At 55.3% G+C, this 25,086-nt stretch overlaps 1 protein-coding gene across 1 annotated transcript in view; it reads right to left on the reverse strand.

The window, feature by feature from the left end:
• Nucleotides 1-1,528: 1,528 nt before the first annotated feature.
• Nucleotides 1,529-25,086, reverse strand: part of SDC3 (syndecan 3) — a 43,070-nt gene continuing 19,512 nt past the window's right edge. The window contains exons 3-6 of the mRNA XM_049875524.1: nucleotides 11,208-11,325; nucleotides 9,084-9,697; nucleotides 6,784-7,075; nucleotides 1,529-5,678 (exon numbers count right to left, since the gene is read on the reverse strand). Coding sequence (XP_049731481.1) covers nucleotides 5,512-5,678; nucleotides 6,784-7,075; nucleotides 9,084-9,697; nucleotides 11,208-11,325 — 1,191 coding nt within the window. The 3' untranslated portion in view covers nucleotides 1,529-5,511. The remainder of the gene's footprint in view (nucleotides 5,679-6,783; nucleotides 7,076-9,083; nucleotides 9,698-11,207; nucleotides 11,326-25,086) is intronic.

The following is a 25,086-nucleotide window of genomic DNA, read 5'->3' on the forward strand; positions in this document are numbered from 1 at the left end:
TGTCTGCCTGGTTACCCCTCTGCTCCCAGTTCCAAGCACAGAGTCTGGCATACAGTGGGCACCCATAAACTTTATTGGAAGGAGGGTGGGATGGGTAAGAGAGAGAAAGGGAGAGAAAGAGGGAAGGATAAGTAGGTGGGATGGGATCCTATACCAAACCCAGAGGCCTTAGGCTCTAAGCCATCCCAGGACCATCAGGGCCCTCTGTGAGCAACACATTTTAAGATGAAGAAATTCCTAGAAGAAATATTTGCAGGACATGGAGAGGTTTCCCTTGGAGGAGGCAAGTTTTTGACCCTGACGCCACGTATCTAGAGGGCTGCCCTGTGGCCTTGAGAGAAGAATGAGGAACAGAGAAGGGAAACACTGGAGAGACAGAAAGGAAGGACTTCTCAACAGGCAGAGTGACCCACTGAGCCTCAGGCTGCCCAAGCTCCCTGTCACAAGAGGTGTGCAAGCGGGGTTGGGAAATTGCCCATCGGAGATCTGAAGAAGGGAGTTCGTCCCCGGGGTGGGGGGCCCAGGGCTAACTCTAAGGCCTCTCAACTCCTTGACCTTTAATCCTGGGAATGATTCTACCCAATGGCTCTTTTCTGTCCCAGTGCCACCACTGAAGACCCTGTGAGCTGAGACTGACTGCACCAGGCACTGTGCTGAGTGTTCTTCCCCCACTTATTCCTCACCGCACTCCATTTAGGGGGAAGTGTCAGCCCATTTAGGAGCATTGGTTGTGCAGTGGTTAAGCGCTCATCTGATAGCTGAAAGATTGGTGGTTCGAACCCACCAGTTGCTCCTTGGGAGAAAGATGTGGCGGTCTGCTTCCATAAAGATTAAACCCAAAAACCAAAACCAGTGCCGTCGAGTCAATTCCGACTCATAGCGTCCCTATAGGATAGAATAGAACTGCCCCATAGAGTTTCCATGGAGCACCTGGTAGATTCAAGCTGCCAACCCTTTGGTTAGCAGCTGTAGCACTTAACCACTATGCCACCAGAGTTTCCCCATAGAGATTACAACCTTGAAAACCCTATGGGGCAGTTCTACTCTGTCCTGCAGGGTTGCTATAAGTCGGAATCGACTTGACAACATTGGGTTTGGTTTTTCGGTTAGCCCGTTTCACAGATGAGGAGACAGGCTCAGAGAGGCCAAGTGGCTTATCCAGAGTAGAGCTAGGAAATGTCACCATTTGGGCTTAAAACCAGGCCTGTCAGACCCCAAAGCCATCCTGCCTCAGCTGGTCTTACTCTGATATCCTGTGGTCCCAAGATTCTCTATTTGTGGCCTGAAACCAGAGTTCTTCCCCTGGGGGCAAACCACAGCCTGGCCCCAACCAACCACAGTCCCCACCCAGCCTCACCACAGTCAGCTTTTTTTTCCCACTCTCAACCACCAGCAGCTTTTACCATAATGGCTCCCATGAGGGGCTGCTGGTCAATTTTCCCTGCTTAGTTCTTAAATGCTTTTAAAGGGGAAGGTGGCTGAGGCCCAGGTGGGGCTGTGGGTGCCCCTCCTCAAATGGCCCACACGTTGACTCACATTCTGGCCACAGTACATCATTTCAGCTTAATTTTATTTCCTCTTATAAATGGGCACAGCACAGGAAGTGTTAAAAAAAAAAAAAAAATTCCTTCACAAGGCAGGGACAGGTGAGTGGCCGCGCTGGGGTGGTGCCTTGGTCTTTTCCACTGTCTTTCCTTCTCTTTTCCTTATTTAAAGTTTTGGCCATGAACTTGGGATAGGTATGGTTAATAAACAGGTTATGGGGGAAACCAAGGTCAGGGAAGGCCCAGGGAAGGGAAGGACAAACTCCCACCCACCCCGGACCAGGTTCTCAAGGGCTCTGTACAGAAGGGACACGCCAGGGGGAGGGACACTCTCCAGAGGGGCTCTCCGGAGCCTCGCTGTCTACGAAAAGTATTTACATGCATTCACCACGCTGGGGCCGGTGCACCAAGGAGCCAGGCGGGCACCCAGGGGTGCTGTGGCCATCAGCCCTCAGAGGGCAGCTCTGGGCTCAGTCTCGGTGTCTCTGTAAATCTGTACACAGTTTGTGGACTCCTATTTACAGGCAGGAGGCCTGGGAGGCAAGTCCAGGGCTGCGGCTGGCAGGACTGGAAATCCAGCTGAGCCCCGGGGAGACAGCCACTCCTGCCCCAGAAGTCTGCTCCCTGTGCCCGAGAGCCCCCGCCTGGAGGCCTGGACAGTCGGGCTTGTCAGCCCCAGAGGGTCTGGTCGGAGCACCCAAGCCCCTGCCCACAGGCTGCCCCACCCAGCCCTTGTTGCCACCAGATGCCCCCAGTGCTCAAGGGGACCAGCCTTTCAGGACTCCAGAGACCTCACACCTCCAGCACCCAGTCCTCTGGGCTCTAGAAGTCACAGCCAAGGGATGGGGTAATCAACCCACCCTCTGCCCCAGTCCTAGAATGGTCGACTCCGTGCCCTCTAGGCTGCAGCCTGCCTAGTACTCTCAGGCCGTCAAGTCCCCGAGAGGCTCTCAAGCCACAGCTCCCTCTCACTCTGAATCCTTCACGTTCCCAGGAAATGCCAGGGCCCCACAGGCACCTTCCCTGCGGCACCAGGGTCTGGGATTTACTTGGGCAGACCCTGCCCACCTCACACCATGGGCCAGCGAGTGAGGGCCCTGCACTCACTCACTGCACCTTGGAGAGCGCAGCTCGTCCTCTTGACTCTTGGATGCCTTCCTCAAATTGGGCTGGCCAGAGTGGATTTGGGCTGGTCAGACTACACTAAACTTCACAGGGAAAAAGCCTGGACATTTGTTTTGGGCCCAGGGCTCCGTGAACAAGGCCCTCAGCCTATTTTCTTGAATGCTAAGGACACAGAGAAGAGAGGCCAGTGCCAGGAAGCAAAGCCTCAAACCCTACATTGGAACCCAGCCCTCAGAATGGGAGGCGGTAGGCCCACTGGGGCCTTGCTACACTGACCAGGTCCCTCCACACCCACTTGGGCCAGCCTAAAGTGACCCCAGGTCATCTCTCCTGTGCTGGACTCCGCCCCCACCAGGGGCTCCCGGCTCTGTGCTGGGTGCTCCCAGTCCCAGCCTCCTCTGGGCTTCTTCTGCTGGGTGTCTAGGTCCTCCTTCCTCCATGCTCTCCGGTTTCTCAGCCTCGGCCTGCCTAGGCCTTCTCACCAGAGCTGCTGCCCCCCAGACAGCAGCCCACCCAGGAAGCAGGGCAGAGGGAGGCTGGGACTTGGGGTCTCCTCCACTTCCCATCCCCCAGCCCTCCTGCTCCAGGGGTGACAGACGCCAAGTCACCTCCTACAGATGTCCTGGGCCCCAGGATGCCTTCCCCCATGCCCCTCCTCAAAGGCTGGCTTCCTCACAAGCCTCCAGGCCCTGCCAAGAGGAACTTCAGGTCTTCAAGAGGGAGCCCAGGCTGGGAGTAGGACCCTGGAGAAGGCAGGCTGGGGGAGACCTCCCTGGAGCCTTGCCCTCCCTGCCTCAGGCACCTCCCACCCTCACCCTGCAGAAATCTGCTGCCAGGGAGTCCTGAAAAGGAAACAGAAATAAAACTTGGGATCCTGTCTGGGGTCTGGTTGGGAGTGGGGGTGGGTGTGAGCACCAGCCAATCACAACTCATACCACATGCCTCTGGCTCCAAGTGCCCCGCCGAGCACACACTCCCCAAATGAGGATGTGACCCCACATTTAACAGCACAGAAGGGGAAGCAGGCTGGGGGCTAAGACACCCCTACCAACACCTGCTCAGATGTCTCAAACCTCTGTCCTTGGGGCCTGGGGCAGCTCATCTGGGACAGGCTGCTTCTAGCTGTGGGCCCATCCTGTTGTAGCCAGAATGGCTGGGTTGTATGGCCCAATGGGTGGGCGCATGTCCATGAAGAGGGCAGAGGTTGGCCTGGCGAGGCCAAGGGCGGAGGATGCAGAGAGGCTGGGCGGCAGGGCCGGCCCGCACAGGCACTTTGGAGACTTGGTGTTCTGGGAGGGAGGGTAGGCCCCTAGCTCAGAGCAGGAGGGAGGCAGGGAGACCAGAAACCAGACCACATGCCCCCCCCTCCCCCCAGCCCAAGGCCTTTGGTCCTAGGAGGCCCAGGCACCCTCCACAGCCTGGGGCTGAGTCCAAGAGCCAAGCTTATCCTGCCTCAGCCTGGGAGAAGCCCCAGGGCTCCCAACAAGTTGGGGGTTGGCCCCAAATGTCCCCGCTTTGAGGGCTATAGTGGGGAGGGATGCAGGAAGGGGTGAGGCCAGGCCCAGTCCGGTGTGCAATGCCCTGAGGAGGCTTCTGGCAACTCCCCCTCCTCCCACAGCAGGCTTTATACACCAGGAAGGGCAAGTGCCATCATCTTCCTCCAGTGTGAGTGGGTTGTGGAGGGTAAAAGCATGCATCCATGTGGGATTGTGTCCAACACAGGCAGGGGTGATGCCAAGGTGGTTGGTATGGGTGCTGTGGTGTGGGACTGAGCATGACAGGGCAACGTGGGGTGACCCAATATGGGCTGATTTTCCCGCCCTGATTCCACCCTCCTTGGGAGCCTGAAAGCCAGAGACAAGGTGTACGGAGCCACAGTGTGTGTGTTTGAGACGGAGAGGGACGGAGAGGGACAGAGAGGGACTGGGCAGCCACACCGTCACTCTGACTGGTGACTTGCATTGTCATAATTGTTTGGGACTGCGTAAGGGATGCATGAGAGTCTTTGGGATAATGTGTGTGTGAGAGAGAGAGAGAGGGAGGGAGAGAGAAGGAGTGGCTGAGTGCTCAGGATTGTGGTTTTGTCATTGGGTGCTTTCGTCGGGTCGTGGTCGTGAGACAGTACGTGTCTGTGGGAAATGACTGTACAGAGCCCTCTAGCAAGAGGGATGTCTGGGCAGCCCCACCTTACCAGTGGCTGCCCGGGCACCCTTAGAAAGCCATATCTTCAGGGGAAGACTCAGAAGGAGGTGAGCCTGTGGATGCATGTGTATAGGGGGGATCCCATGGCCCCAGCAAGGCCAAGATAGATCAGCCTGGGGACAAGGGGCACCCTCTCACCCAGGCGGTGAGGTGCACGGGGACAGAAGCAAGGGGCTGCCAAGTCCAGGTGATTTCAGAGGCTGAGTTTGCCAAACACTTGTTCCAGAAACCAGCCTGAAAGAGCTCTGCTCCAACAAGGAGCCGCAGCCAGTCCCCGTGGGGGCCAGCTAGGGCACAGGCCTATCTCAAGCCCCACCCCTTCTTCCACCAGCCAATCAGGAACTTCCTTCCTCCTGTCCGGCTGACGAGAGGTCCTGGGCCCAGGGCTGGTAGGGGACAGGAGATGAGCTTGTGAGGGCACAGTCTGGAGCAGATGGCAGTGCCCTCCCCCCACCCCCGACCCTTTGGGGCAGATCTATGTGAGGCTGGTAACCTGGGCAGGCCTCGGGAAGAGGGCAGACAAGAGCTGGGGCCAGGTCCCCTCCTGGGCCCGGTCCCAGGCCTGGCCTGGAGGGGCCAGATGGGGACAGGACAGAGGGCGGGGCTGAGACTGCGGGCAGGCACTGCAGCTCAGGCTCCGCTAGGCGTAGAACTCTTCCTGCTTGTCAGGCTTCTGGTACGTGACGCTCGCCTGCTTGGGCTCCTCCAGGGTATAGCTGCCCTCGTCCTTCTTCTTCATGCGGTAGATGAGCAGCGTGACCAAGAAGGCGGCGAAGAGGGCGCCCACGACCCCGCCCACAATCACGGCTGCAGAGGGAGAGGGCAGAGGTCAAGGCCCAGAGGCAGGTGGGACAGGGTAGATAGAGCCTGGGGAGTGGTGAGGGGCCCTGGGGACGCGGTAAGGCTGGTGGAGGGCTGGGAGCCCCATACCCAAGTAAGTCTTGGAGTGAAGATGGGACAATACTAACAGTGCCAGCACTGGCTCCCACTGACACGCCCTCACTGTGTGCCTGGCTCCCTTCTAGACACCTGACACACCTTGAATCCTCCCAACAGCCCTAGGAGGTTGCTGTGCTCTCCACCCAATGTAAGATCCCCTCAATCTGTAAGACGCACCATTATTTTATATACCGCTAGCAGAAGAAAAAATGCTGCGAATTCATTTTTTTGGTGCTGCCAAGTAGATTTTGACTCATTTTAACCCTATATGACAGAGTAGAACTGCCCCATAGGGTTTTCTTGGCTGTAATCTCTACATAAGCAGATCACCAGGTCTTCCTCCTGCGGAGCTGCTAGGTGGGTTCAAACATCCAGCCTTTTGGTGAGCAGTCAAATGCTTAACCACTGCTCCACCAGGGCTCCTTTCATTAAATGATGACGCATCCCAATTACAGAAGAGTTTATATATGAACAGGCATGCACCTTAGAACTAAGTGCAAAATGATTGTGCCCATTCTACAGATGCGGAAAAGGACACCTAGACAGGCGAAGTACCTTGCCCGAGGTCACACTGTTCATCAGTGGGGAGCCAGGATTTGGACCAAGAGTTTGGAGTTTAGGAGATGTGGCCAGGGGCTGAGGGCAAGTCGAGCCACAGGATGGGGTCAGAGATTAGAATCCAAGGGGTGAGATCCAAGGGGAGTCAACTAGCATGGCACAGGGAAGCAGGGGCTAGAGGGCACTGAAGAAAGTGATGGAGGTAGAGATGAAGTCAAGGTCAGACCCCAGGTTAGGGGAAGGTCACGGGAGAAGCAGCGGTCAGGTCTGGGGACCGAATCCCCAGCTTTCCCTTCCTGTCTGGCTACTAGGAAACTCATGCCCTGACCTCCCTCCTGGGTTCCTAGAAGATAAACTGAGGCCCAACTAGCTGCCTCTCTCTGGGCTCCTCTTTAGTCCAAACCCCAAGCCTCACCTACGAGCACCTCCTTCCTCTCCAGGATGCTCTTCTGAGGCAGCTGTGCAGCCGAGCTGCCTGAGTCGATGGCATTGTCCAGGAGGCCGGGGCCTGGGCGGGCACCTTTGGGCAGCACCCCAGGTGGAGGTGAGGGCTTGGCTGCTGGCCCTCCCACAGCCACCACCTCATTGGCTGTGTCTGGCTGCATGGTCTCTTCCTCCGGCAGCTCAAAGTCCCCGCTGGGCCCCCCGCTCACAGGTACCTCTGGCTCATCCCGGATCGTGGTCAGGAAGGACTCTGGAGTGGGGGTCTGCAGGGAAGGTGGCATGAGCCCAGAAGCTAGGCCCCAGTATCCCCTGCCACAGGCAGCCCCTTCCCACCCCCGCCCCCAACACACACACACAGACACACAAGCCTGTGACTTCCACGCTGCCCCCTTATTATGTGCCAGGCACTGTACTAAGTACTTTCAATGCATTTTACCCTCATAACATCCCTATGAAGGAGGTATTATTACTCCCAATTGACAGAGCAGGACATAGGCTCAGAGAGGTTAAGTGACTTGCTCAAGGTCACACAGCCAGTAAATGGTAGAAGCAGAACTATGACCCAGTTGTATCCAACTCTGGGGTCTGAGTTTGTAACCTACATGTAATGCTTTGCTGCCTTTGTTCTCACCCTGGCCACATCCTGTCCCCATCCCATCCCCGTCACTTCCTCCTCTAGTTGCCTTAGTAACAATCCTTGGGGAACTCCTGTCGAGGAACTGTCTGAGGACAGCTGGGTGCAGCTGCTATGCGCTTGGATCTGGTCCCTGGTCCGTGTGCCGAGGGTAGAGGTGATTCCTTTAGCCTGGAGGTCAGTCCAATAGCACTACTCGCACAGTATGATGCCCTTTGGGACAGGTGTCCAGGGAACCAGGCCAGTGATCACGACTCCTGATGGCTCCCTCCCCGTGGAGTAAGGGCCAGAGCTGGGAATCATGAGACCAAAACAGGGGCAGTGGGAACCATTGGGGCTGGGTGTGGCCACTTCCCAGGTGGGCGTGGAGAGGGTGAGCCTGGTGTCTGGACAGTGCTCAGTGGCTAGACCAGCAGCCTGGACTCTGGGCCGGCCTACTCGGGCTCTGTGCCCTGTCATTGTTTCCCGTTCCTGCTTGGTTAAGTCTCTGTGAAAACACCAGGCTGCCCCAGCTGCTCAGAGGAGCCATGGGATGGGGTTCACGTCCTGCTGGGGTCCGAGAGTTAAGGGACTGGCTGAGGAGCTGGAGGAGTTTGACACTAACCCTGAGAGCAGCTCCACGGCCTGAGCCCCTCCCTCGGTGAGACCAGCTGCAAGGGCTTTCGTGCCGCCATCAATCTTCACCACCTCCTCCTTGCACAGCACACCCAGCAGGATCAGACTCAGTTTCCCATTTCCTTGATACTCACCCATCCCTGGCTTTCCTAACCATCTTCATCCTCTTCTCTTCGGTCCCTAACTCATATATAAACCTGCCAACACACACACACACACACACTCGCATACACACTCCCCAGCCCTAGATGGAGCTCTGAGCCGACTGCTATGGAGTCACAACTGGCCGCGAAACCTTGGGAACATGGCCTCACCATCCTGCGCCCCAACTGCCTCACCTGTAAAATGAGTCCTATGTTTAGCACTGAGCCGAGCACACAAGGCATGCCACAAAGGTGAGCTCAAATCCTTCTTCCCGTATAGCCCTGCTGTCTAACCACCCTCAGACTAATGATGGTGACGATAATAGCAACAACTGCTAAGACTTTTAGCTTAGGATCACCAGGCAGCATTCTGAGCACTTTGGATATACCCACAAATTTAATTCTTACACTATGATTTACGTTGTGTTACTTTCTCCTCTTCACAGATAAGGAAACAGAGGTCTAGAAAGCATCTGTGAGTTGCTGGAGTTCACATGGTTAAAAAGTGGCAGTGGGAGAATTCCAATCCAGGCTGCCTGGCTCCTGAGTTTACTCTTAACCAGGACACACAGGCCCACCCTGTCGCCACCACCAACACACATGCACGCATCCAATTCCTCCCCCCTCCCCCCCATTCTTGCCCCAAAATCCTAAAACTCAACCACCCCACCCCCAGCATTCTGTCTCCTTAGCCCCCGTCCAGGTCTCTTTTCCATCCCCACCCTCATCCTCTGGCCACATCCCCCTCTTGCCCTCCCCACTCCAGTCTGGCTCCTCTCCAGACCCTCCTGGTCCTCACCCTGCTAGCTCCACCCTTCCTCCCCAGGCCCTGACCCATCCTCCTCTGCTCTCACCCCTGTCCTCTCCCAACACCCTCACCTGAGCTACCTCCGTGGGTTCAGGGGCAATGGTCCCCAGGGGCAGGGTACTCCTCTCGAGGACATCAGGTTCCTGGGTGGTCATCGGCCTGGGAAGGGCTCTTGGCCTGGAGGTAGCTGTACTGACCAGCCTGGGTGTTGGGGCCTCTGTGTCCAAGACAGCTACAGTAGTGGGAGGCGAGGGTGCCGCTGGGGTGGTGGCCTGGGCTGTGGCTGCTGTGGTCAGTGGAAGTGGCAGAAGCTTCCGTATGCCAGTGGTCCTTATGACAGTAGTGGTGGCCGTGGAAGGAGGTGCTGCGGGGGTGCTGGGGGCAGCAGTAGCCACTGTGGCGGGCACGGTGGCTACAGTGGTGGCCCCTGTGGTCGTGGCAGCAGTGGTAGCCGTGGTAGTAGCAATGGTGGTGGCTCTCTGGCTGGGCTCTCCCGGGACCTCTGTCACCACCAGGGTGCTGGTGGCCGTCTCTGGTGTGGGGCGCTCAGAGGGGAGTTCTTCAAACGGGGTGCCCATAGGCTGGATGTCAGTGGTAGGCAGCACAGCGGGGGTTGTGGACAACGCCAGGGCCACGTCTGGGCTGAACCGCATGGCTGTCTCAATGCCCGACTCCTGCTCAAAGTCTGAGGGGGTGGGGAAGAGGGAGAGAGCTGGGGAGCTGGGGGATTGTGAGGGGCACGAGGATCCCATGTAAGCAATGGCCATCGATGTTGGGGGCTCCCAATCCCGTCTCTTTGCCCAAATTCCCCCAGAGCAAGATGAGAGAAAGGAGGAAGGCACAGCTTGGCCAAAGGTTACCATTTGGCTAATGGATGTTCCCCAACTCCTCTCTGCCTAGTCAAAAGTTCCTCCAGGGGCCCCCTCTTCCAGGAAGTCTTCCATGACTATCCCAGCCCATTCAGCCTGGAGCTTCTATTAAGTCAGTCCAGCCTGCAGCGCCTGAGGCCTACTGGGTGCAAAGCTCGCTGAGGGCTGAAGGGGGCAGGGGAGCAGAACTCTGCGAAAAGAGTCAGAACCAGGTACACCCCTACCACAAACACAAGATAGTGGGTTCACTAAAGGCTACCCCAGAGGCACAGGCAGAGGGCAGTGGGAGGACAAGTGAGGGAAGGAGCCCTTCCTACAAAGGAGTGTCTGAGCAATCTGACTCAAAGCCAGGAGTGGTGAAGGGGCTTGAGAGGAAAGGAGGGAGACCGAGGGAGATCACAGCCAACTCCTGGGGCCCTGAACCTGGCAGAGGAGAGGTGAGGGAGGAGCCAGGGGCCACCTCCTCAGACACCATCCTAGTCCCTCAATGGGCCTGATCTCAGCCCTCTCCTTTTTTTGCTACCATTTTTAGAGCTCTTTTTTTTATGCCAGATGCTCATCTTATCTCAAACCCTCACAGGGGCTGAGACTTTGATACTTATCTTCAGTTACAGATAAGCATACAGAGACTCAAAGAGGGCAAGTGGCTTGTTAAAGGGCACAGAGCTGTTAAGTAACATGGCTGGGATTCGAACTCCTGCCTCTCTCTGCCTGCTCTAGGCCCGGCCCTTGGCTACAACTGATTGGACCAGAAGAGGGCACCTGACCCAGTCAAATTGCCTCTGCTGAGGATTTGCCATTACTACTGAAAACCAAACCAACCCGCCGCCCTCCAGTTGACTCTGACTTACAGAGATCCTGTAGGACAGAGTAGAATTGCCCTATAAGGTTTGCAAAGCGGAAATCTTCAGGAAGCAGACTGTCACATCCTTCTCCCGCAGAAAAACCCACTGTGCCACCAGGGCTCCCGAGAAGTGCTAAACTTCCCCGGGTAGTTGAGTAGTAATTTGAAAACTGGGTTGCAGAGGTGTGGCTCTGTGTCGCTACCGAGACCAGAGGGCAAAGACAGCAGGGCTGCAGAGAGGCCAGGAGGCCATGCAGAGCGGGGGGTCCTCCAGGCCCTGGTTCTGGTACTTAGGAGGATCATCCATCCTTCTTGCTTTTGGGGTCCGTGAAGACCCCTGCCTGCCCTCCCTATGATAAAGCTTCCCAACACTGCGTAAGTGAGCTGAGTGGGTTTCTGTTCCTTGCAAGCAAAACTGTGGGTGGGGCGCTAGGTGCAGGCTGCTCACTGCCCCCAGACAGGAAAAGAAGGAGCGTACTTACAGCCCGAGCCTGACCCCGAGTAGAGGTCATCCAGTTCGTCATCGGGGAAGGAGTCGTCGTCCCCGGAGCCCTCAAGGTCCACGGGCCTCTCGAAGTTCTCACTGCGCCAGCGCTGGGCCTGGGGAGGAAAGAGAGACCGGCGGGCTCAGCACCTGAGGGCGGACCCGCAGCCTGGACCTGCCCAGAGGGGCGGAGACACATGGGCTGAGGGCCTCCACATGGGTAGCAGAGAGCTGGGGGCCAGCCTGATACCCCTCCCCACCCACTGGAGGGTGGCGGCCCCCATTGCCCTCTTGACGGCCACCACTGGAGACCCTTGGTTATTCACCCACCCCTGACTGGAACCACTGAGTGACAGAACAGTGTTCAGGGCTCAGATTCTGGGGGCAGAATGCCTGGATTTGAAGCCATCACATAAATATGTGACCTGCAGCAAATTACTTCATGTCTCCCTGCCTCTGTTTACTCACTAATATTAGCTGTGAGCTAATAGGTTTGTGAACATTCAGCGTGCTAGCACAGGTGCAGCCCTGGCTCACATAGGTGCTTGGTCCAGGCTGCCAGTTGCTCTTTGTGGTCAGTGTCACCACTCCACTCACAAAGCGTATTTCACAGATGAGATTCCATGGATGGGAGTCCTCAAGACAAGTGGGGGAGAGATGAAGGTCATCAGTCCCATTTGACAGATAAGAGAACTGAGGCCCAGCTGCACAAGGTCACCAGAGAGCACATGGTATCCATGAGACCCAGACTGTTCAGTACCCACCATCCCCCACCTCAAAATCCTAATTAGCACCATCAGATGGACATGGGTGTTGGGGAAATTTGGGTACCCTTGGGTGAGGGGGGAGGGAAGAAGGGGTACAGGCTGAGTCCTCCCTAAAACAAGAAGTCAGCTCCCTCCCCGGCCCACTCCCAAAACATTTCAACACCCCAGAGTCAGCTCACGGCCTGACTGCTACTTCCATGCCTGCCAGGAGGGTCTTTAGGGGATCAGCAGAGGTGACAGGGGCTTCTCCCAGGGTCCAGCTCTCCAGCCCCAAGGGGGAAAAAAATGTTACTGTCCGGTCTATTCTGATTCATAGTGACCCTACCTACAGGACAGAGTAGAACTGCCCCATAGGATTTCCAAGGAGCAGCTGGTGGATTTGAACTACCAAACTTTTGGTCAGCATCCAAGCTCTTAACCACCATGCAACCAGGGCTCCCAGGCCCAAGTCCTCCCAAAGTTAGAACCTGCGAAGGCTGGGAGCTGGGACTCTTGCATCCCCACTCCAACCCCATCCCTACCTCAACCCTAGGGTTGGAGCCAGTCCCCCATGACCTCAAAGGCACAACTGCTAACCCCCGAAGAGGGGCAGGCTTGGCCCTGCTGCTGGCCCTTCCCCTGCCACATCTTTACCCTGGTTCCAGACTGAGCCCAGCCAGGTCCCTGCCCCCTGAACTTAATTCCTGATGCTTGGATAGGAAGGACATGGCATTTGGATCTTAAATAATTCAAATAAAGAGAGAAAGGCATCTCAGGCAGTGGGAACAGAATTAGCAAAGGCTCCGAGGCAGGGAAGTGTAGCCTGTGCCTGTGGAGCTGGCCCTCCCCAACCCTTTGCACACTCAATTCCAGCCACCTAGGTCCCTTCCCTTCTGGAATATGCCTGGTCTTTCCTGCCTCCTTCACTCATGCTGTTCCCTCTGCCTAGAACACCCTTCCTGCCCATCCCCTACCCCCCAACTTTTTTGCCAGCTAACTCTGGCTCCCACATCACTTCTTGTGAGAAGCTCTCCTACTCTGGCCTTTCAGAGCATCCTGGGCTTCTGAACCCACACATTTTATCACTACTTGTGAGATGTGGCTTGTTGTGAGTATTTTTGTTCCATGGCTGTGCCCACCCCCACTAAACTATACACTCAGTGATGGCAAGGACAGCTGGAGACCAGCAAGGTGCCTGGCATATACATAGTAGGCATTCAAGAACTACTTGTTAAGGGATGACTGTTGGGGTAGGAAGATGTGAATGGTTCACGGGGCAGGGTGGGGCAGGGGTGGCTGGAGTGGAGGTTGGGGAAGTCAGCTGGGCCCGATCACAAAACACTTGGTCTGGGAACTCGGTCATTTTTAACGCCGGCTGCACAGCAGAATTTCATGAAAGCTGATCTCAGTGAGTCAGTAGGTCTGAGGGTAGAGCCTAGGCATCTGCACTGTGTGGCTTCTCAGAGAGGAGTCTGAGCTGCCAACAGCAGGGAGCCACAGAAGGTGTGTGAGCAGGAGAGGGACTGGACTGGCGCTCTATTCTGTGTTCCAACCAACACGCACTCGCCACTGTCGGCCCCCTTCTAGAGTTTGTACAGAGCCGGAGACAGGTCACTGCAGAATTTCCGTCTTGGCTTCCGGCCCCCAGCCTGGACCACCTGCTCCAAAGCCCTACACCATTCAGCCAGGGCAGGAGGCCAGGGCAGGAGGCCAGGAGATATCCCACCCCCACCCCCACCCCCCCCACACACAGTCTCCAAGTAATGAATTAATCAGTATTTACTTGCTACCAGTGAGTCATGGAGTGGAACAATTAGCGTAATTGCTCCTGTGACTAATTGCTGGGTCTTCCTCCTTTTTAGACATTCCAGGAGCTCCAGGCAGCTATCGTCCAACTTTCTCCAGCTCCCATGTCTGTCCTCATTGTCTAGAACAAATCCCCAGGACCCAGAGCTGGGGGACCAGATGGCTCCCCGCACTACCAGCCTCCACAACCTGGGCTAGCTAGCCACACTAGAGTCCCTTGGAGACTCTGTGCTTCTGTCCCTCTAGTTCTTAGACAAGCAGCCTGAAGCCCGAGACCTGCAGCTCCTGCTCAGGGCCACAGCAGGGTGGGACAGTGCAGGGAACAGGGCTCAGGCTCCTCTCCTAGGTGGGGCTGTCTTCACAGCCCTGTCATCCTTCCAGGCAGAGCAGGGCAGGGGAGTAGCTCAGAGGCTGTTAGCTCAGAGGAAGTGTTCTAGGAGATCTGTGATCCCTGAGAGCCCCCCAAACAGGGGTAAATGTGGGGGCCAAATTAGGGAGTCCTTGTGATTCCTCAGTGACCAACAGCCACACACCACCTGCACAAATCCAAAGATACCCAAACCATTGAAATGACACATCCAGAGACACAGGGAGAACATACCCACCTGACACACACTCCCCTAAAGACAGCCACAGAGAAACACAGTGTGTCAGCATGCCCCTTGTTGCAAACAGGCACATGCATGGGGGCTGAAGAGCTGGGAGGGGGGGCACATACTGTGCAGCTCTGAGGCTCAGAGACAAGCGTGGAGCCTCCCGTGAATCCATCAGCCTTCACTCAGGTAGCTCTCACCTAGATACTATTCAACCCTAGCTCAGTAGCCATCGACATGACAACCGTTACCATGACGACCATCTCCTCCATGCTAAGGACCAGGAGCTCCAGCTCCCCACAGAGATGGGGGGGAAGCAGGAGAGGGAAAGATCATGGAGGAAGAGACAGACAGGACAATGACAACAGGGAGGGGGGAGGCGGAGACAGGGGACAGAGGCAGAGGACAGGGAGGAGCCAGGGGGTAGAGGGACAGAGCGGGGAGACAGGAGGGGAGAGGTGAAGAAGGGACTCTGTGAGAGAGAGAGAGAGAGAGAGAAGGCGTGAGTGGGAGGCAGAGGGAGAGAATTCTCTCACATCTTAATTTAGCCTCTCACTGATCAGACAAAGCTGGGGAAGGGGCCACCTCAGTAATTTTCCAAACCTGCATCCAAGGCAACATTCTTTCCGAATAATAAACATTCCCAGACAGGAGGAAGGGGGCTGGCCAGTAACCAATCACCCCTGAGCTGGCCCTGGGAAGCTCGGTGGGGACTTAATGCTGGGGGGCACCTGGGACCTGCTGAGCCCCAGGGTGCCATCTCACCAAGCCCCTCAAGCTCTGCCTCTCCTTGGGCCTGCTGGGAGTCCCGGGCTGGTGGGGCCCCTGCAGGACCATTACAGAGGTGCTGGCAGCTGTAGCTCCCAGGGGGGCGGAGAGGAGAGGGGAGAGAAATGGAGGTGTGAAACAGAGCCTGGGAGGCGGCAGTGAAGGCTCAGAAGTCACAAAGTGCCTGCACAGGAAGGTGACAAACAGCCTTTGACCCCCAAATGACCTCTTCAATTTGCATAATTCCATGCATAATTTGCATAATTATCCATGCAATCCTCTTAAAGGAGAACTGAATCCAAATGCCCCAGAACTCTGACAGCCCCTTCCTGGCCCTCCCTGTGCCCCCCTCCAGGTCAGCTCACACCCTCATATGTCTGAGACTCACATACACACCGCAAGTAATAGACAATATAGCCCAATATCCTCATGTACACACAATACAACCCAGCACACACACACAGCCACACCCTACAAAAACACACACCTACCCTCACCCCTGCACATGTACACGCCCAGCATAGACACACACACACATACAATTAAAAGCAACACTTACCAACCACAACATGCACACTCACTAAGCTTACACACAACATGACCCAGCATACACCATCACTCACCTACTTACCACACCCCAGCCACATACACGCACCTAGGGTCCTCAGGGCCACATAGCTGCACCCCTCCTGTCGCCTAACACACCCCACACAAACCTCAGGAAAACTCACAATCACATGCTTAACACACATACGTCACCCGAGGCACACACAGGCCCACCCCCGTCCGAGTATGTTCCCTAAATCACAGGTCACTTGTATATACTGCCCGCCTACAGGCACACTCTCTGACTCGGCCACAAACTCTCAAGTTGGATACAACCCTTTCTCAGCTCGAATCCCCACACCCTCCACCGACAGACGGACAGACAGACAGCAAGGCACAGGTGAGTGTCCCCAGTGCGGAAGCACCTGAACTTCTGCTTCCTGCCACTGCAATCTCAGGGGGCAGACGCCCAATTCAGAGTTCCCCCAAGCAGCCGGTGAGGTCTGAGTCCGGTGCCCCAGCGGGACTGCTGAGGGCCCTCAGAGGGTTCTTGAGACCAGCTGCTGAGGGCCCGCCCGGGGAGGCTCTGGAAGGACTTCGCTGTCACTGCTTCCTTTCATCCCCACAACCCCCAGGGTTCTCATGATTCCCATTTCACAGGTGCGGACTCCACAGCTGCGGTTTAAGGCAGAATCGGGACGAGAGCACGGGTCCTCGGGCTCACAGGCCCTGACCCTGACCACTGCAGGACCACTCCCGGATCTGCTCCTCACCTAGGGTCCCCACCCCCGCCCCTCACCCCCTGCACAACCTCAATTTGGAAATACCCACAGCCACACACACACCCAATGTCGTGCACAACACCCGCACACTCAGCACATTGCAAACACACCGCGTGCTCCCAAATGCCCACTCACATTCCTCCACGTGCTCCCGCCTACATGGCCCTAAACAGACCCCCCTACTGTGCCACACATACATCCCGCTCTCAGATGCCCACCACCAGGTCCTAACACCTGCTTCCCCAGCTCCCTCCATGCACACACACCATGCACACACACATGCACACACATGGACCACCCTCTGACACTTTCCCTCCCAGATACATACAAGTGCACACACAATACCTGGTACCCTTCCCAGTGGACTGATACCACACTGCCATTTTTCCTCACTGTCCCCCTCACCACCACGCCGATCTGAGCAGACCCACAGCCTCACCGCACAGTAGCACCTCAAGCTCCCAGCCCAGATGGGACCAGAACCAGCAGTATCCAGAGGGGCCTCCTCACTCGCCACCCACCCCCACCCCACCCCCTCCATAAAGATTTAGAGCAAGCAGGCATTGCCTCCCAGGCTGCCCCCTTCCTTCCCTAGCCCCCCTCCCTGAATCAGCTAGGTGCCAGGGGAGTCTCCTCAGACAGCCCTTCCATCACTATTCTCATCACTCACTCTGAGATTCGTGGGGCGGGGGCGGGGGTGGATTTCAGGGAGAAAACCAGGGCACCTGCCTCCTGCCCTCAGCCTACTTCTGAGTCCACTGGAGAAGTCTGGGGTCTCTCATGCACAGCCCCCACCCACCTACCCCTCCCCATCATGAGCCTTCCCAAGTAAACAGGATAGCACAAAGGTTCAGCCAGACTCAGTCTGCTCCTGCTCCGTCGACTGGTACCCACAGGATGCTAGGCAAGCCACTCAGTCTCTCACACCTGTTTTCTCATCTGTAAAATGGGGCTAATAATAGTATGCAGCTCAGAGTTGCTGTGAGAATGACATCAGATCATGCGGGTGACGAGAAGGGCACAGGACCCAATGCCGAGTGGGAGCTGAATAAAGAAATGTACCCGTGGTTACTGTTAGTTACATATTCACTTTTCTGTTGTTCTGAGGACTTGGTCTCATTTAAGCCTCAACATCCTCATGAGGGAAGTGGCCAGAGAGATTAAGTAGGACCACCAAGGCCACACAGCAAGACAGAGTGCAGAGAGATTGGATGAGGGGGAGAAAGGGCAAGTTACAGAAAGAGACAGACACACAAATTAGGTCAGATGGCAGGGGGCCAGGAGACCAGCGAGGGCTGGCCCCCGAGCCCAGCACCCCTGCACGGTGCTAACCATGCTGCAAAAGCTAAGAATAAAATCAAGTGTAATTAGTCCTGCCCGAGCTTCCTTCCCCTAATTAGCCAGGCTCTGGCTCTACTCTCCTGGTGCCCAGAGGTGAGGTAAGCAGGGCTTAGGAGCCCAGGTTTAGATTCAGACAGTTTTGAGTTCAAATTCCAGCTCTACTATTTACTTGCTGGGTGACTTTGGGCAAGGTACTCCTAATCTCTCTTCTGGTTTTGGTGAAGTGGAGACAATAATGACACATATTTCATGGAGCTGTTGTAAGAATCAAGTGAGGTAATGCCGCGAAAGTACTCGTGCTGCCAGCACCGAGTTGGTGCTCAGTAATCATTGGCTGTATCATCCTGGCTCATGTTTCTCACCCCAGGCCTCACCTCTAAGGCTAAACTAGACCGGGGAGACGACTGAGCTCAGCTCCCTCTCTTACCAATGTGAAAACTGCAGCCTGGAGAGGGGAGAGACTGGCATTATCCCACCAAGGAGCACTCAGAGAGGCGAACTGAGTGTTCCAAAGACACACAGTGACTTGATGACCAGCTCCAAGAAGTGGAGTTAGGGAAGGAGAGGTCTCAGCAGAGCCCTCTGTGTCCTTGCAGGCTCCAGCCCCGCCAGCGCCATCCCTAAAAGGCCCTCCGTCCTGTGAGAACTCAGTGCCCCTCACGCTCACCAGCTCCACCCCGGAGACCCGGAGCGGCACTGCAGGAATGTGGGCCAGGGCCAGATCTGGGCAGCAGGACAGAGAGAAGGCTGCACAACACAAAGCCTGGCCTGAAGGGGACACCTGCCCCCCCATCCACAGCTGCCTGGCTGGGAGCCCAGCCCCCCAACACACACTGTGGAGGAGGTGAGGGGTATGCAGGCTGCACCTGCACAGAAAGGGCCACAGAGCAAAGTCCCAGAAAGGAGAGGGACCCTGGGGAGGAGTAGGGCAAGGATGGGCAGGGAAGGCCCTAGCTGTACTGGACAAATCCCCACCCTGTTGTTGTTGTTGTTGTTGTTGTCAATTCCAACTCATGGAGACCCCATGTGTGCAGAGCAGAGCTGCTCCATAGGGTTTTCAAGGCTGTGTGACCTTTTGGATGGAAACCCTGGTGATGTAGTGGTTAAGTGCTACAGCTACTAACCAAAGGGTCGGCAGTTGGAATCCGCCAGGAGCTCCTTGGAAACTCTATGGGGCAGTTCTACTCTGTCCAATAGGGTTGCTATGAGTCAGAACCGACTCGACGGCAGTGGGTTTGGTTTTTTTTTTTTGTTTTGACCTTTTGGCAGCAGATCACCAGGCCTGTCTTCCAAGGCACCTCTGGATGGGTTCTAATTGCCAACCTTTCAGGTAGTAGTTGAGAGCTTAACCATCTGCGCCACTGAGCAACTCTTATCCCCCCCAAAATTAGCAAGCCCAGACACATACTTGTCCCTAACACCCCCTCCCACTTGTTCATACTCAATACACTCACATACGCAAGCCCTCCCACAACCCTTATCTCCCCACCCCCACCTTCCCCAAGGGCAGCTCAGAGGACTGGACCCCCATATGGGCCCAGCCCAGCCCAGCCAACTGCTCTACAATGGACATCCTCACACCTGAGCCCTCCCCACCCCATGCCCCTATTTCCACCATCAGCTCCAGCCATGCCACTCCACTGCCACTCCCACTACCCACCCTGTGCTTCTCTACCCTCCCCAGAATCCCCTTCACCCACTGTCCCCACCTGCCCCCATCCATAGGCTCCCCGGGGCCCAGTGGAAAAGCAGGCAGCATCCCCAGCTCAGGAGACTACAGCCTTGGAGACCAGGGATGAGTCTCCTCCGTCACCCTTGTCTGCATTCCCATCTTTCCATTTGTAGAACCAAAGTTGAAAGAAAAGTCAGGGCAGGATGATCTAAGGGCCTCTCTGACTCGGACCCTCAGGCATTCCAAGAATCCAGCCCTGGGATGAAAGAGAGCCAAAACCAAAAAAAAAAAAAATCCAAACTCACTGCCTTCCAGTCGATTCCGACTCACACTGACTGTATAGGACAAAGCAGAACTGCCCCATAGAGTTTCCAAGGAGTGCCTGGTGGATTCGAACCGTAGACCTTTTGGTTAGCAGCCATAGCTCTTAACCACTACGCCAGCAGGGTTTCCCAGTGAGATTCAGGACAGTGTAATTTACAACAGGGTACTAGTGGAAATAACCTACATACCCAACAACAGGGGACGAGTTAAATACATTAGAGCACGATCACAACGTGGAATATCACGCAGCTACTGACAACTGTGCGTACACCAAGCCACGCTATCTAATAGGGTCATTACAAGGCATCGAGGCATCCTGGAAGGCTTTTGAGGATGTGAACGCATCCTTAAGGATGTGGGAAAGGTAAATGCTGTCATCAGGAGGCAGCACAGTGTGGGCCGTAGATAGGACCTTACACAAAGTTCTGCCTCTCAGTACCTGCGTGCCCTGGGGCCAAGTGCTTAACTCTCTCAGCCTGGTTTTCCTGGTAAAACAAAGTTAACAACTTGTACCTCATGGGCTTCACTGGAGGCATCTCAGCAAGCCCACACATTAACGAAATGCTCAATAAATGTTGGCTATTAATACTATTATCATCGTTATGTTTAAAAAATAGGTCACGAAATAGATGTAGAGCTTGATCCCGTTTTAATGAACTTACTTCCAAAGTGAATTTCTAAGCACTGAATTATACTAAGGGCTCCCAGGGGCTCTCTCTGGGTGGTGGGATTGTGGGCAGCTTTGATTTTTCTCAGGGCCCTTCTGTATTTTCCAAATTTTCTATGTCAAACTCAGAGCACTTTCATTATTAGGTGTTAAAAGGTCCTTTCAGAGCCCCTGTCTCTGCCGTTCTCTGGTCTGTGAGACTCCCTGGCCTCTTGGTTCAGCCGAGACCCCCATGGGGACTGTTCATGAGGACAGTTATGAGGAAGCAGAAGGGCGAGTAGAAAGAACACAAGTCCAAAAGCCGCTGAGGGAGCTGGCAGGCCTGCAGCCAGTGCCGACGTAACCACGTCTCACCGCAGACGGGCTGGCTTGACAGGGCCCGGTTCCCTCCCCAGGCATTGGCCGTCTGGCAGCCACGCTGGCTGGCAGTGCCCAGACGCTCCGCCTACCCGCCTTCTCCCACCAGCTCAGTCCCCGCCTGTCCCAGTTGGGGTGTAGGCTGGCTGCCCTGCCACTGCCCACCCTGCCTCCTGTGCCTGGGCGAGGAAGACATCCCCCTCCACCCAGCCACTTCATCAACCCCAGCCACTTGCTCACTCCCGTCACCCTCACATGGCCCATTTATTCCTGTCCCCAAGTGCAGGACCACCCGCTGAGATCCTGTTTCCAGACCCAGCAGCCTCCACGCTTTTGCCCACATTAACTTTATGGCTCCGGAGCAGCAGGACTCTCTTGGGCCTTGCACATGCTGCTTCCTGGAACACCCTTCCCCACCACCCCTGCCTGGCCTGCACCTACTGGACCTGCGAGATGCAGTTTTGAGAATCCACACCATCGCATTTATTAAGCACCTGCTGTGTGCCAGGCACTATTCTAGGCACTCAGGGTCCTGCAATTGGCAAGAGAGGCATGTCCTCATGAAGCTCAGTCACCTCAAACAATGCCTCCACAGTGAAGCCCTCCTGGATATCACACCCATGCCAACTACTTCCCTGGATCAAGTTAGGAAGTCCCTTCTAGGGGACTCTGTACCTCCACTGTGTTGTCATTTACCAGAAGAGAGTGAGGGGCCACCAACCACATTCCCCCCACTCTACCAGGTGCCCCCCATCAGATATCATTTAATCCTCTTGGCCATCCTGGGAAGCAAATATTACTGTATCTGTTTACAGACGAAGAGGCTGAGGTTGCTAAGCTGCCCACGGGGCCACAGCAGGATTTGAACCTGGCCTCGGTGACTCCAAATCCAGTGCTCGGTCCACAGTGGCAACGTTTCTCATGAGCCCCTGAGAGTGTATGCGGGAATCGCAGTGTGAGACAGATACCACACTCATTCCACTGGGCATCTTTCCGGAGGAGGCCTGGGGCCATTCTGTCTCCCACCATGAACAACAGTGCAGCTTACAGAGGACCTCTCTGGCCACCAATCCACCAGACTCTTTATATGCACATTATCTAGTTTCGGAAAAGGGCTATTGTCCTCATTGAATGGATGGGCAAACTGAAGTTCAGAGAGGTGAACAGCTGGCCCAAAGTCACAGAGCAGTGGAGTCAGGATCTGAACCCAGGTCCGGCTGACCCCCAAGGACCATGCTCTTTGTACTGTAGCACATGCCTACTCCCACCCTTCACCAATTTCGCCCTCCAGGAGGCTTCTCAAGGGGAGGCAAGTGTCAGAGTTCACACACACACACACACACACACACACACACCACAATACCATGCACTGAGACAGACAGACTGGATAGCTGAATGTCTGGGAATGAATAGAAATAGAGGAGAGATCGTACTTGGATCACAGGTGGCTGGCCCAGGTAAGCAGCCCCACCGGGGCCACCCCAGTGACTCACCATCAGGCAACCCTGGGGCCCAGGAATCTCCATGGAGCAGCCTAGCGTGGAGGAGTCAGGGGCTCCAGTATTGGCTTCCCCCTTCCACACTGAGGGCCCGGTCAAGTTCCTTCACCTCTCTGGGCCTGTCTGCCCTCCAATGGAAGGAGCTAATGAGTTCCAGCATATTGAGATACCAGCTATAAGAGCCCTAGCAGTTAGCAGGTGCTGGCACATGACACTGTCACTATCAGGGCTCAATTCAAATGCCACCTCCTCAGAGAGGACCTCTCTGGCCACCAATCCACCCAAATGACCTCCCCACCTCATCACTGTCACCACCAGGGTTACTCTTCAGAGCTCAGCACGACCTGAAATTAGCATGTTGATTTACTTGTTTTCTTATTTCACGTCTGCCTTCCCCTCCAATAGCAGCTCCTGAGGGCAGTGACTGAGATGGCCATGGTCACGCCTATATCCCCAGGCCCCAGGACACGTCTGGAACACAGTCCAACTCCATCAGTTTTTGTTCAAAGGATGGTGTGAATGGAATCACCCCCTACAGGCCCACATCACTGACCTCTCCCGCCCTCCAGTAACCGCATGATCTTGGGCCAGGTCCTGCCCTCTCTGGGCTTCTGTCTCCCCATCTGTAAAACCAGGGGGTTGAACAAGGCTTCTGTCCAGTCCCACCAGAACCCATCCAGGAGCACCCCAAGTGCGCTGGGCGGAGGGAAGAGAATCTGAGATTCATTCCAGCATGTTTTGTCATAAAATGCCTATGTAAATCATATGCAAAAACATGCAGATCAGCAGGCTTCCAGTGATGCCTACAATCCTGGCCACTTGACAGCCAGGCCTGGGCTAGACGGAAAGTAGTGTTTACTGAGCACCCACTAAGCGCCAAGTCCCTAACTGATGGTCCTTCATCTCATCCTCTCAGGAGCCAAATGAAATGGGCCTCGTTACCCCTAGAGGCTCAGAAAGGCCAGGAGAATTGCCAGAGTCACAGAGTACTTGGTCTAAGAGTCAGGATGGAGTTGAGGGCGGCAAGGCAGGTGGGGATTTCGGAGGTGGGAGAGGGGCTGAGAGAGTGGATAAAGGCCCAATGTGGTGTGTCCAGTTCTCAAACCCACAGAATCCCAGGGAGGGCAGCCCAAAGGGCAGAGGTATCTTCTGCCTAACCTTCAAGGCTACCTGAAGCCAGGCAAGGGGGCTCCAAGGACCTCACCAGCCCTGGGCTTTTGCTGGGCTGACCACCCCCCAGCTCTCCTATAGACCCTGCCAGAGTTGGCCTGAGCCAGGCCGAGCCCTTCCAGCTATTCTGGGAGACCACAGCTCTGCAACCTCCCCAACACCCTCCCCAGACAGACACCAAGCAAACACCAACAGCATACAACACTCACACACCCAGAATGCCCCCATCTGTGCGTGTGTGTGTGCACGAGCACCCAGGCCTAGCCTCCTGAGGAGTCAGCCTGTGGTTTTCCTCACCCTCCTGTTTGCTGGACTATTTATAACCAGCAACAACTCACGCACCATGGAGATGTAACTCTCCCCCCGCCAGCCCACAGCCAACCCACTGGCTTCTGAGTCCGGCTTCAAGAGACAGAAGGAGCCAGACTCAGATGCGCTCATCACCATCTCCCAGATGGGAAATTGAGGCACAGAGCAAGATGTCAGCCAAAAAGACTGGGGGAAGGGCTGGCAGAGCCCCCAGGGGCCCACTTAGGGTGACACTTGCTCCCGAAGGCTGCCGCTAGCCCAAGGTTAGAATTGCTGACTCACCCTCTGAGTCCTGGGAGGCTGGCTGGGACTTTGCAACAAGCAAAGACTCTGATGCTAGAATGCTTCAGTCCAAACCCCAACACTGGCCCTCAGTAGCCGTGTGACCCTAAGTAACCAAGTCAACCTCTCTAAGCCTGTTTCCTCTCCTACAAAATGGCTATAACAGTACCAATCTCAAACACTGGGAGGATTAAATGAGACTCCCAGCCCAGAGCCTGGCTACTTTTCAGCTGGACAGCCCTGCGGCAAGCTGTCTAACCTGAGCCTCAGTTCCCCCATCTGCAAATGGGACAATACCACCCAAAGAGTCATGAGAACCAAAGCACGCAGGAGGTGGTCAGCACTCATAGATTCCCTTCCTCTCTTCCTCTGTTCTCAGTGGGCCCCATTATTTCTGATACCCTCTAGCTTTTCTCTTTGAGAATCTTCATCTCCTGTCACTGAGCACCTACTACATGCCAGGCTCCACCGGTGGGCCATAGATGTTATGTCACTGAACCTCCTGAACAGCTCCTCAAGGTACAAATTCTCTTCCCAGTTTGGCAGTGAGCACTCTGCCTTGTACGATGTTGTTGTTCTATAATTACCCGAAGAATGAATGGGTGCAAGAATGAATGTGATTTAAAAAAAAAAAAAAAGACAGATAATAACGAGTGTTGGTGAGAATGTGGAGAGATTGGGGCCCTCATGCACTGCTGGTGGCAATGTAAAATGGTCCAGCTGCTTTGGAGAAAACAGTCTGGCAGTTCCTCAAAAGGTTAAACAGAGTTACCGTGTGACCTAGCAATTCTGCTCCTAGGCATACACCCAAGAGACAAGAAAACATACATCCACACAAAAACTTGTACACAAATGTTCAGAGCAGCATTTTTTATAACAGCCCAAAGTGGAAACAATCCAAGTGTCCATCGACTGATGAATGGATGAACAAAATGTGGTATGTTCATACAACAGAACGACGTAATAAGGAATGAAGTAGGATACGTGCTGTGACATGGATGAATCTGGAAAACAC

The sequence above is a fragment of the Elephas maximus genome, chromosome 3 (assembly GCF_024166365.1).
Source record: "Elephas maximus indicus isolate mEleMax1 chromosome 3, mEleMax1 primary haplotype, whole genome shotgun sequence".
Lineage (NCBI taxonomy): Eukaryota > Metazoa > Chordata > Mammalia > Proboscidea > Elephantidae > Elephas > Elephas maximus.